Below are 13179 nucleotides of genomic sequence, written 5' to 3'. Positions count from 1 at the left end.
GAGAGAGAGAGAGAGAGAGAGAGAGAGAGAGAGAGAGAGAGAGAGAGAGAGAGAGAGAGAGAGAGAGAGAGAGCAGGGACTGACGCGCAGCAAGGGTTGCAGGCCGGACTCGAACCCGCAACTGTCCACTACGCTACCGACGCCCCCCGATTATTCTCTAATGGCTATAATCGGCCGATAAATCGGTCGGTTCCTATTTAACACATCATTATATTTCATCACACATGAAGAATCTAAATTACTTCAAACGGCCCGGTGTCAGTTTTATTTATACGTGTGGCTGCGACAGAGACAGTAATTTGTCGTCTTATTTTAGTGGTGACATTTTTATTTCCTGTAGTGTTTAACAGCCAATCAGAGCGCTCGATGCAAAGTGCTGCACAAAGGAGACAAAGAATGATTGATTTTATAGTTTTTTTTTAAAGAAAATATGGTAAAAAAAAAAAGAGCATATTTCACATGAAATTTAGACCAGACGTTGGTGTTAGCTCAATGAGACTACCCTGATAAAGAAATCATAATATTTCACTCCATAAAATTATGTGCAATACAGTGGAATGACAAGAAAAAATTAATTTAAGAGTAAATACTATGGAGGAGCCTTTGTTTGCAATGCCAGCGTCAAGCTTCCTGTATGAAGAAACTAATATCTCACAGCGTTCAGATGGTATTTTGGCCCCGTCTTTCATAGACAGTCTTTATCAGTCCCTCCTTTTCCGGCTGACCGGAAGTCATCACGCATGTGACATCATTTGAAACGTCATCAGACGCGTCATAAAATGTGCTAATGGCAATGCAGTATGGAGAAACGCTCTGTATTGACATAAGAATTTGCACTGTTTAAATGCAGACAATATGTGCTGAATGTATTCAAATGTTATGTTTACAGGAGATGTAGCTGACATGTTTTACAGTCACACTGTCTGGTTTGAGAGCTACGATATTCACTCAGGATTTTTTGCAACATTATTGGAGTCCATGTTTTGAAACTAATTAAGTAAAACTAAAGAAAAGAACGATAAAAAACATTTGCAGCTATTTTTGTAATATTCAGTATGATTATTATAGCAAGTGATTACATGACTTATTTTTCTGGAGGTAGTAGAAAATCACATTTTTTCTCCTTTTGTCATTAGCCGCAATTTCCTGCAGAAAATCATGTAAAAATGCTGCAATTTGTATCACAATTTTTGATAAAATAGGCCGCAAATTCAAATTTATTTATTTTTGCCGCAAGCTCCTGGAGGGACTTAATATCTTAAAAATTTTTGGGGCTTGCTTGTGAATCTTGAAAAGGGAATTTCACTTAGAAAACTTCAACAATTAGTGTCCTCAGTTCCCAAATGTTTACTGACTGTTGTTAAGAGAAACGGTGATGTAACACAGTGGTAAACAAGCTTCTGTACCAGCTTTATTGGGAAGTGTTGCAGACATCGAATTCAGAATGAGTGTATATTTACAAAAAACAAAGTTTATTAGTTTGAACATTAAATATCTTTTTTTTGGGCTGTATTCAGCTGGATATATGTTAAAAATTATTTACAAATAATTGCAGTCTGCTTTTCTAAACATTTTAAACAGTGTCCCAACTAATTTGGAATCTGTGTTGTAATAATCTAGTATCAGTGAATATGTCAGTGTAGCTCTAATTACTACTGCAAAGTCACTTTTGTCACAGCCACATGCCACTAACATCGTACAGAGAGAGGAGCAAGCAGAAACCAGAAACCACGTCGTCACATCCACAGCTGGTAACAGGCCAATAAACATGTAGCAACAAGCAAATGCCCCCGTAAGCCTCCACGAGGCCGCAGGCTTCAGTACCATGCACACACCGACAAATATGCTCATTACATAGGCAGACAGAGCGCGGCTTGTGGTTCATGATGAAAGCAGTTTAAAAACAGACTTCTTTATCAGACAGTCACAGAGACCCTACAATCTGAATTACATTTAATTTTCCAGTGTGAGCAACGGTGCTGATCCTGCTCCAAATACAGCATGGAAAAAACATAGCTAACGTGGTTAATCCTCCTCTGGCTGCAAGAACCGCACAGTTAGTGAAGTTAAAAAGAATATGTGTTTAATTTGAAATTCAAAAACCATCAGGCCACCTTCCTGCAGCCGCAGGAGACCGACAGGACGACGTCCAAACACAAGAAATGAACGAGAACTCTGCAGCCGTAATGGGAGGCTGCAGTGACGGGTGTGAACTCCATGTGACCCTGAAGCCAAACTTAAAGAGCTCCAGACAACATACTTCTCGAGCAGCTCAGAGTGATGGTAAGAAGCCATTAAAATTACAGATACTTAGTTTGTTTTGGAGACTGCAGGTCCTCTTCATATTGCAGTAATGGTTTCCCCACATTTCAGCAGGATAATATGGATGTTAAAGGATGAAGGAAAGTCTTTCATTTAGGAGATCTTAATTTAATTCTGAAAATGCCCGTGAGGAGCCTGCCTTGTGGTTTCACACTCTTTAAAGCTGTCATAGTCACTATTTTTATTTTAACAATGGATCAAGTGTCTGTGTGTGATGTGAAAGAGATAGATTGTAGTGACAAACCCACAGAGAATTATCGCCTGCCTCCATGCTACCTTAAGCTCAACGATGAGTTTGTAGCCTCTTTCAGTTTATTCTTTTGGTTTATAGTCCGCAACATTACAGTTTCGCTTCAGTCTAAACGTTCTCATTAGCGTCAAAGCTCTGTTAAACCCACCATATGCTACCTGCCCATCAGTTAGCAGCAGACAGACAAAAGCCACTTTAACACTGCCTGTTAAAGGCGGGAATATTGCACCTTTATGCCACCTCGCCGAAAAGCTGAATGGTGGGACAGTCTTGTTCTCGCCTTTCAGACGGCAGCAGAGGTAGTAACAGCTGTGAAACCGCAGAAAGACAAGACTATGGGTGGGAAGTGTGTGACGTTTTGAAGACATGTTTCGCGTGTGACCCACAGTGGGAGATTTAAAAAGCAGCTGGCAGCAGGTAGCTGCTAACTCAGAGAAGAACAGCAGCCATCAATGTCCACAAACTGGGTAAACAATGAGGTCTGTGACGAGACGAGATCAGCCGCCACATAACAGGGACAGAAAATGATTCGTATTACCATGTTATGCCATCGGTGCTGTTTCAAAAGTGCTGCCAATGCATGTGTTGTATTTATTAGGTTGCCTGAAAAACAACTCCAAACCAAAATCAAAGCCTTCTTAAAGGGAAAGTTCACATTTTTGACTGGAAGTTGTGCGAGGTATCTAACCAGTCAGTGTATAGGTGATGGTGGCCAACACAGCCCCACTTTGGAGTATCGCTACAGAAGGTAAGCAGTGTACTGCTGTGGAGGGTGGCAGCAGCAAAGCGTATTTTAGCGACCAAAAAGTCCAAATATCCAAAATATCATTCTAAGTGTTAGGGTGCAACGGTACAGGTAGCACATGGTACGGTCAGTACCTTGATTTTTGGGCCACGGTTTCGGTGCGTAAAGAGAACAATTCCTGTCCAATCTGGGCTACTGTAGAAACAACGTGGTGAACTCTGTGGAGGACCAACTCCCTATTGTAGCTAACAACAATTCTTATTTTCTTATATTCCATTTCTGCCAATATATCCACTTGAATCCTACACACTGGACCTTTGATGTTGATGCTTTTAAGTTGCTGAAATATGTTTTCTTGTTGTCCTTGTTCACAGCAGAACATTTCTTAGCTTCCCTGGCTGTACTCCTGTCTACTTCTCCAAACTGGAGGCAGGCTGACAGCCATCTACTAGCTAACACACTATCTATGGGGAAGAACCTCATACAACCCAACTTTGAAAAATCCAAACTATCCCTTACAGTATAGAACAAAAGCCAAAAACATCTTCAGACTGTGTGTAAGAACATTAGAAAACCAGGTCGGTTGTTAAATGTTCTGAGAGCTTCTCCTGGTACTGGACATGTTAATAACAAGGGAGGCTCCAGCTAAGATCAGGTTCAAATGAGCTGTAGTATTCCTGCTATTCTTGTAGTAAGGTGATACTGGGAGTGTTTGTGATATTCAGGAAAAGATACAGTATCTGCTTTACAGCAACGGGAGAAGCACAAGTGTACGATGAGCTTTAACGTACTGGAGAAATAAATGTGCAGCGTTTGGCCGTGTGACGCCGCTCCTCAGGTGAATATATATGTAACGTATAAATGATTTAAATGGTGAAAATGAGTGAGTGTGCTTTGCTTACTGGAAGGAGGGCGGTCTGGAGTCCCCGATGCCCCCGGTCCTCTCTGCAGGTGGAGGTGGGAGGGGCGGAGGAGGGGGCGAAGGCTGGGTAGTGGTTTCCACAGGGGGCACCACTGCCACTGGAGGCTCTGCTGTTGGAGTGTCTGAAGATACCAGCTGGAACAAAGAGACACAGAAAAACATGAAGACACAAAAACAGCAGAGACAGGATGTGGAGTGAGAGGGAGAGAAACTGGCACCAAACAAAATGGTACAAATTGAGAACAGGGCAGAGAGACGAGAGGGTGAGAAAAGGAGAGGAATGAAAGGAGGAGGTAGGGAGGAGGGAGGAGAAGCGGGTAAGATGTCAATTACTTTGACACACAAACACTGTACTCTTTTCAGATGGACGTCTCAAGGGCATAGTGAAACGCTATCCCACACTTAACCTGTCTCTCTTCATTATACAACAGTGCCTACAAGCACACACACACAGAGGGAACACACATCAACAATTAGGATGAATGCCAAACAGCATCCTATTACCTGAACATTAAAAACACACAGGAAGGGAAGAAGATGGAGTGAGACAAAAATAATCTGGGCGTATCTGGATAAAATATAAGAAAGATATCATCTATTTAACGCTGGGAATGTTCCAGATCCATGCACTTTGACACCAGAGCACTTAGAAATAACTGCACACACATTTTCAATCCATAGCTGTTGGCAGTTTGATGCATTCAGTGATTTCCTGATTGGATTTGACTGGGGATATTTCAGTTACAACACCAATTTTTACTAGTGTGTGAAAAAAGATTTTCAGAGAAGTGATACTGTAAATTTTGCAAGGAATTAATTAAAATAAATGAATAAATTTAGAGCAGGAATAAAACTGAGTATTTTATGACTAAATGTTTCTTGAGCAGGACAGCAAAAAGACAATATAAACTCAGTATCTCACTGGAAACAAATCTAAAATGTCAATAAAATAAATATATTCCTGACATCACAATACTGAGTGAAGTTTAGAAAGAATAAAGAACACAGACATCAGACACTAGCCCCTTTTACACTGCCAGATTTTCTGCGAATGACACAGACAGCAGGAGGAGAGGCTGCAACGTGATTATAAATTGCACCAATACGTAAAAAAGTAAGCCAACAGTTACAGATAAAGGAACAGGTGACGTCGGAGCTTCTCAACACGACGGTCGTTGATAATTTAGCACCATGGCCTGTTTACTAAGGCTTCACACAAAGCGAATATTAAAAGATCAACCTCGGATTTTATGAATCAATATCGGGTCACTGAAATGATCAATTTAAATAAAATGAATCGATTATTTTAACCCAGCTCTAGTCTTGTTGTCGCTAATCAGGAACAGGTTGAAACCAGGCAGGTCTTCCAGCTCCAGTATTTCATTTATGCTCGCCATAATGTGACTGACTCCCGAACTTGCTAGCTAGCTTGTTGTGCTAACCTTAGAGCCTGTTGCTAACTGCGCAGACGCCTCTCTGGGTGGTACTTGCATTTATGAACTTTGGTTCTTCAAAACAGAACATTACTGTCAGGTGAGCCGGTGCAACCAATAAGTATGTTCAGTTGTGCTTGACAGATTTTTGGTTGCCAAAATGGTCGCACTCTGGAGCTCTGTATTCCGGTTTTTGCCCCTATTTCGACAATAATTCTACTATGCTGTTTACATGCAGCCGTGCAGACTCCAATTAACGTAAAATTCCCCCATGACGCATGCCCTAATACTGTTGTCAAAAATATAAATTCACCGATGCACAGATTCTGAACATTTGAAATAGTTTCAATACTTATTTTCTGCAATTCTATGTCCTCAATGTAATTTTTTTTCTCCTGTGGTGTCAAAAATGGTATCGAATGTCAGTATTTTTCAAGGTACTGTATTGTCACAACACTTCGCCCTCATAAACAGTGTGTACAGAAAAGTGGGCTTTTCTTTTGGGCATGCATCTCTACCCCAGCCTTGTGTACAACGCACAGAGCTGACTATGAACAGGCGAGAGGCCATGAAAGTTAAGACTGAGCTGTATGCATGCCCCAAGAATGCTCCTAAATCTGAACAATACCAGCATATCCCACATGTTTTAATCAGAGAATACTACATTCAGAATAAGGCCACACAGAATGTGTTGTTCACATGACCCAGATCAAATTCCTAATACCGTCATGTTTGGAAGAATATCAGAATATTGGTGTGCATGTAAACACAGTGAGCAAGTTCAGATAAAAAGGCTTTGCATTCCCCGTCAGAATAACTCAGCCAAATGGAGTCTATCAGCCTGAGCAGACTGAGTCACTCCCTGCTCCCCTCCCCACTAATGGCTATGTGACTATGAAACACTCGTCTTCTGGGATCTCTCCATCCGTCTTGGCCCGCAGATCACATATCAGTCCCTCTGGTCTCCGAGCTTTGTTCCCCCTCCTTTAATGCCGTCCCTCCTTCTTATGCACTTAACAGATGCTCCGGCCTCAAACCTGCTTATCTGGGCCCCACGTCCCGACGGTTTTGTCTCTATTCAAATGAAGCTCGCAGGGTGGGTCGAACAACTGGGCTTTGTGCTGGAGAGATGGAAAGTATGAAAACTGTACCTGGCAACTGGCTGTACTGTAACTGGTGACGAGCTGTGCTGCACGAGCTTCCATTAGCACAGTGAGAGAGTGAAAGCCCTTTTGGCTCCACATGTTGCACGGTCACGTAACCACTGTAATGTGCAGATTTGTTCAATTATGTCATGTATCTGCAGACTTAGTGACATTCAAATGGCTTTAACAGCATCACAGACCATCCAGGCCTGACTTGAGTCTTTTAGGACTCACAGCAGCTATAAAAACTGTCAAAACCTGTCATGAAGACCGGAAAATATGTCCTTTCTTTCCAGTTATTGTTACTACTTTTAGGATTCTTACTCAAAGAATATTATGGCCGACTGCCTGCAAAAATGTAAGGCCTAAAGAAGTGGTAATCTGGGTGAAAAGGAACCCGTCAGGACTAAAAATGGATGGACGTAATACCAGAAATATTCATGACGGGGATAAAATTGAGGGGAAATAGATGCAGCCAACAGCCGATGGTTTAACTTGGCTCTTGTGCTTTTTTTGTGAAACATCCTTAAATTGTATGAATAAAAAGTGAGAATAATATGTCATGAAATCAGACTAGTATGAAGATCATTTAAAACAAAGCAAATTTTTTAAATACAGAATCATTTAAACTAAAAAAAAGAGCAGACAACACGTTTAATGGACGCAAAAGGAGGACATTTTTAAAGTCTAGCTCAGCAACCAGAACATGTTTTTGGCCACGGTGACTCAGGCTGTGGCCAAAGCTCCGAGATGATTTCTCTCATGGATCTTGTGAGTCTGTTTCCTCCTGTTTGACCTGGCTGGACAGTTAGTCTGGTGCAGCTTTCTCACTCTTTGCAGGAGATTTTTTTGCCAAACGCTCACCAAAGCACGAGCCCAAAGTAGATGTAGACGTAGATGTTGCAAAATGATATACAGTGCTGTAACTCTGATGGCTCAAATTTAAAGTTAATTACTTGGTTTTATTGCTGCTCGTTAGACAAGATCATTAGTCAGTGGGAGGTCTGGGGGAAGGCACAGGAAAAGGAAACATGGTTACTGAAAACAGCCTCTGGCTCCTGCTGATGTTGGCTGTCTTTTGAGAGAAAAGCCAGATCCTGATGATTTTACAGAAGCAGGGCTCGACTGTAAGGCTTCTCAGCTCATCCTGTGTCACATTCCCTCTCTTGTAGGGAAGGTGGAAGAGAAATTTACTTCCCCTGTTGGACACCCCTATGCGCTCCTCCATATTCGACTTGAAATATGCCTTTTCCCCCCATGATACGTCCAACTCAGACTGCTTTAATTGCCCAATCAGGGCATGTGTACGTGGCAGCGATGTTCCCTCCGGCCAAGTGTCAGGGAACACACCAAGAAAAACTAACCTTACAACAACTGCACCGAGTCGAAAGGAAAACGGAAAATCATCAACAGCTGGATAGATGAGTTGGAAATTTCTGTAGCTTTTGCAGGGGGCAAAACCAACTTGTCAAACAAGTGAGTGATGTAAGGGAGCTAGCATTAGCAGCTGTGTTAGCACACTAGGTAACGTTAGCTAAGCACCAACCTGGAGAAGTGTGACCTGCTTCCAATGAATCAGAACTACACTACTACAGAAGAGAGAGTGTGATTACCGACCTAGCTGCCAAGATGAGTGGCACCACAGTGGCAGCGGTTGAGACACCTTGCTTGACTCGCTGTCAACAAGGAGAGATTTATGCATGGTGCGCTTTTTAAGAATAATAAAACAGGGGATTTGTTTTGTGTTATTGTAGTCAATGTCCAAAGTTAACTTTCTGATTCACCGACCAAGCCTGGTAGATAAAAGAATCCACTGGCCAAGCATTTTTTCTACAAACTAAAATAACTGTCGCGAGCAGGAGCACCAGACCAGCAGCAAGTGATAGTTTATTTCTAACATGAAAACGTTTTACTGGCCAAATTGTATGCACATGGGTATGACTTTTGTATTTAATTATTTAAAAACGCTGCAGTAGAACAATTTCAAAATGATCACAGAGGTACCAGGGGAACTGTTGAACAAGAATATTATGGGGTTAGCAGCTTAATTTGATTTTTAAATAGAATTTAGCATCTAATTATTAAAAATGCTGCAGCGAAACAAGAACGTAATGACAAATAAATAAAAAATAGAAACTTTCACTTTTAAACGACCTTCGTGGACATTTGAGTGTAGATTCCTGAGTTTACAAGGTGCACTTGAATGCACCATGGTTGGCATCCACAGGCTTTGCCATACAAAGCAATGTAGATTATAGAATTTACAAGGTGTACCTGAATGCACCATGAAGTCCCTGTCACTGTGCGAGTATGAAGCTCGTCTCTGACACAGACGACAGAAGCAGCGACATACTTTTTATATTACGTGACTATTTTAGTACAAACATTTACCATCCAGCGTGGCAGCTTCTGAGACTTGCTCGCCAAACAGAAAATCTACCTGCATTTGGCGCTAAATTTCGAACCCTGATTGTTGTAAGTGACTATAAAAGTAATTAGCATTAAAAAGTAGGGATGCCTCCAACTAAGAATTTTCCTAGTTGACCAATAGTCGTCATTTAGGGCCATTAGTCGACTAGTCGCTTGCATGTTTATGATATTAATTTAATCATAAATTATATATTTTATTTTTGAGTTGAAGGTGTGAGAAAGAATAGTATCAGTAACATTGTTAACACTGTGCTACATTACAGAGAAATACAAAACCGTACTAATGAACCTTCATTAATATAGGCCTATATTTTATCTACAAGTGCACGTCACACACTGAGCGAGCCGCCTGTTAATGACGCTGTGGGCTAATGGGCATGTAGCTACTTCCATGTTTCAGATGATACGTCATGTTTGTAGTCGACCAATGAAGATGAGTTTACATATCACCTTGGGTTCGTCCTTCACCTTCTCAAAATGATCCCACACTTTGGATTTCCTGCCCGACATGTTATTAACTAGCCTGTGGAATAACCGCAGGTACCAGCCCTGGAAATTAACCTGACTCCTGTCTGACTGCTGAGCGTGGACACTTCCTGTGTCTGTCCTTTCAAATTAGATTCCCACATGGTCCAGTCATATAGGTTTTGAAATTTTGTTTTTGGTTTATTTTTTCGCCGACCGCTGAAATCAGATTTAACGTTGTTGACCTGTCATGACGGCTAACCACGCACACTTCTCTCCCCGTGGAAAGCAAGTCCAAAGGTGGAAACATCACATAAAGCCACTTTAATAACATTCATAAACTAAATAATTTATATATTGACACAGTTCAGATACTTTAAAAAACCCCAAGTACATTATTGTCATTTTTATACAGTTGTAAATTCACCTTTCTGAGTAACAAGCACCTTAAATAGTTAACGTCAAACCCTACAGAAGCCTCAGTGGCAAACTACTTAAATTAGGTCATTAACATATTTAGAGCAATGGTCACCAGTGAAATCTGGATACCCACCACTCACACACATTTACACATGCTACAGGTTTACAGTTTCTCACCCATGAAACCACTCTGCCGTTGAAACATGGCAACTTGGCGCTGTCATCGGAAATCTCTTCCTTCACCACCCTGAAAAACAGAGAGACACGGTGAGCTTCAGCACGTATAAATTGTTCTACCTTCATAACACCGTGGCATGATGTGTGGACTCTGGAGGAACGAGGGCCGAACACAACACCGAGGTTAAAGTCGAGTCATAAAGAGAAAAAAAGTGAAACTGCGGGGGAATTAAACGGTTTACATTACTGACACATTACATAAAATATATCAGGCTATGACAATAACACGGCTGAACTAAATCACACGCCGGGCTTAGTTCTAAAATATGACCAGAATATGTTTTGACAAGTTGTTCTTGTTCACTTGCCATATTCCTTTTACATGTGTTACCAGGTGTTTTATGCATCAGTCTGGGGCTAACACAACTGACTGAAGTAGCTCCAGCTGAGCTATACTTAACTTTATATCACATCAACACAGCAGCCATATATTTCCTTCAATATTTCAACTTTAATTCACCAGAAAGGGTTTTTTTTTTTATTATAAGGACGGCTGTTTTTTAAGCCAAGATCCTGATCTGAGTATCCAATGATTCAGAGTCCAGTCCAATACTTTATCAAATATGTATCTGACAAGTTTAAATAACAACTGGAGAATATTAGGAGCCCCAGTACTAATCCTTAAGAGCGGCTCAGGACATCTCTATTATCTGTGCACATGACAAAGAAAGCATGTAAGTGAATCCACTCTGCCTGCCAGGGGAGGATGGAGAGGAAAACATCCGATTACACTGACTGTAATTTCAAATGACTACACTGATATATAGCAAGAATCAAGCAGGTTTGACACAATTAAAAATCTTTGTGGGCGGAGTTAAAAAGCCATCTGTTGGCCTCTCAAATGAATCTAGTGCTGGAAAATGATTTAAATATTTTAATCTTATTTATGCACAGAGCATCAACAGAGAGGCCGAGAGAGGGAAGGAGTGAGAGACATTTGTACACGTTACACACGTCTCATACATGAAATGTCTGTCTCCATGTCACACAGTAGAATAAAACTACCAAGAAGAACGGCGACATGCTACGATCCACCTCATACACAAATTGCACGTGTGCTGCGGTAACTTCATCCATCTCACAGACTGATTTAGCGTAGCACGTGCAACATATAGACCGACTGTAGACTAATGAACAGACAGATTAAACAGAGGAGCAGCTCTGTGTGTCCGAGTGTTGATGGAGAACTAAGCCCCTTTTCCACCAACATTTCCAGGAACTTTTATTACCAGGAATTTATCTACCTGGGTAAAATAATTCCTGGTAATCTGTGTGGTTTGCATTTCCACCACACCGCAAAGTTCTGGAAAATTTATTCAAATTACCGTGATGACGTAGATGATTTGGCATGTGTCCTGTATTTGGCTCAGCCAGCTTGGCTGGTTACATGCTGGTGTAGAAAGTTGGGACTGTTTGTCTCAGTCAGCAGCTAAGTTTAAAAGTATTTTAAGATAAGTGTCAAACTAAGTTAGTCTACATACAGACAGCTGTCATTAGAGCTTATTAGTAATAATTCGCTATCAGCAAAAGTAGCGTGCTGTCCTTGTGTAAGACATAATGTTAGTGTCAGTGGATGAGAGACTGTGGACGGAGCATATTGAATATCACCGTCTATATGTTTACATGTTCATGCTGCTGAACACATGTATTGATAAAGTATTAAGACTTCTTATTCTCTAAGGTTTAATGTCACTTACAGTAACGAGTGTAGCTGCCCTCACCTCGAGTCATTTTCGAGTTATCTTCACTTTGTTTCCACCGCGGCCGCTCGACTGTTCACCGGTAACCATGTCGTATAGGTGTGTGTGTGTGTGGATGTGGAGGAGTTCAGCGCCGGCACAAAAGAACAGATATCGTCAGCGCTTATCAATACTACGGTCTTAAATAATTTAGCCCCGGGGCTAATTTAGTACTGGGTGTCAGTACCCATCCTTAATCAAAACACAAACGAAGGGAAGCTTCAGGTAATCTGAAAAGTCCGACCCCCCTACTAGGTACCTTTTTCAGGGAAAGTTTGGGGTTCAGGGAAAGTTTTTTCCCCGAGTAATTTGTGGAAACGCACCAAGGCTTTTCAAAAGCCCGGATAAATGATAGAAGTTCCTGCGGTGGACAAGGGGCTCTTATGAATGAATGAGTGGGGCGGAGCTGTGTGGAGAGTGTGAGAGAGGAACACTGGTATGTGTTATGTAACACAACTTGACCCTAGATCGATAAAAACAGTGTTGTCTAAATTTATATCTTGCTTGAAAATATTAGGGCTGTAGTCTCCTGGTTGACTAGTCGATTATTTGGTCACTATGCTCTCGTCCGACCAAATTCTCATTAGTCGAATAATCGCCGTGTTACTTTCATAAGGAGAAAAGTGCTACATCAATAGCTTTCCAGGATTAATCCATTATTTCCTGCGGCGGGGGACAGGCTAAGTTACCTGTGAAAATGGGGGTGTTTTCAAAACACCCCCCATTGTTAACAGAAAGTTGGACTCGCCCACCCTCACGCTCAGCGTCGCGGTAACGCAGACTTCCTGTCTGTTTCTGTAAGCTGAAACCATTTCCCTCAGTGGAAACGAAACTTGTATTTACATTAATTTCACAGATAAGAAACAATAAATTGTGAAGACAATAAAGCCTCCACTAAAATAGCATTTTAAGTCTTGTGTGTGATTTATCCTTCAGGGATTTATACTTCGGGATTTATCCTGGCTTCATATGAGCAGAGGAAATCTCTGCTCGTCGCTAGGCTAATGTATACCATGTAAAATGCCATAGGCTGGCGCTAATAACGTTAGCATGTTGTATTTGCTTGGAAAA

The 13179-nt window shown here is 41.3% G+C and overlaps 1 protein-coding gene across 1 annotated transcript in view; it reads right to left on the bottom strand.

Moving 5' to 3' along the window:
• dvl2 (dishevelled segment polarity protein 2) overlaps positions 1-13179 on the bottom strand; it is a 36359-nt gene that overhangs the window by 13607 nt on the left and 9573 nt on the right. Inside the window, exons 2-3 of the mRNA XM_050067677.1 lie at positions 10310-10379; positions 4220-4374 (exon numbers count right to left, since the gene is read on the bottom strand). Coding sequence (XP_049923634.1) covers positions 4220-4374; positions 10310-10379 — 225 coding nt within the window. The remainder of the gene's footprint in view (positions 1-4219; positions 4375-10309; positions 10380-13179) is intronic.

The sequence above is a fragment of the Epinephelus moara genome, chromosome 17 (assembly GCF_006386435.1).
Source record: "Epinephelus moara isolate mb chromosome 17, YSFRI_EMoa_1.0, whole genome shotgun sequence".
NCBI classification, from domain to species: Eukaryota; Metazoa; Chordata; class Actinopteri; order Perciformes; family Serranidae; genus Epinephelus; species Epinephelus moara.
The sequence above is the reverse complement of the archived record's forward strand: the minus strand, read 5'-3'. Positions and strand labels throughout refer to the sequence as shown.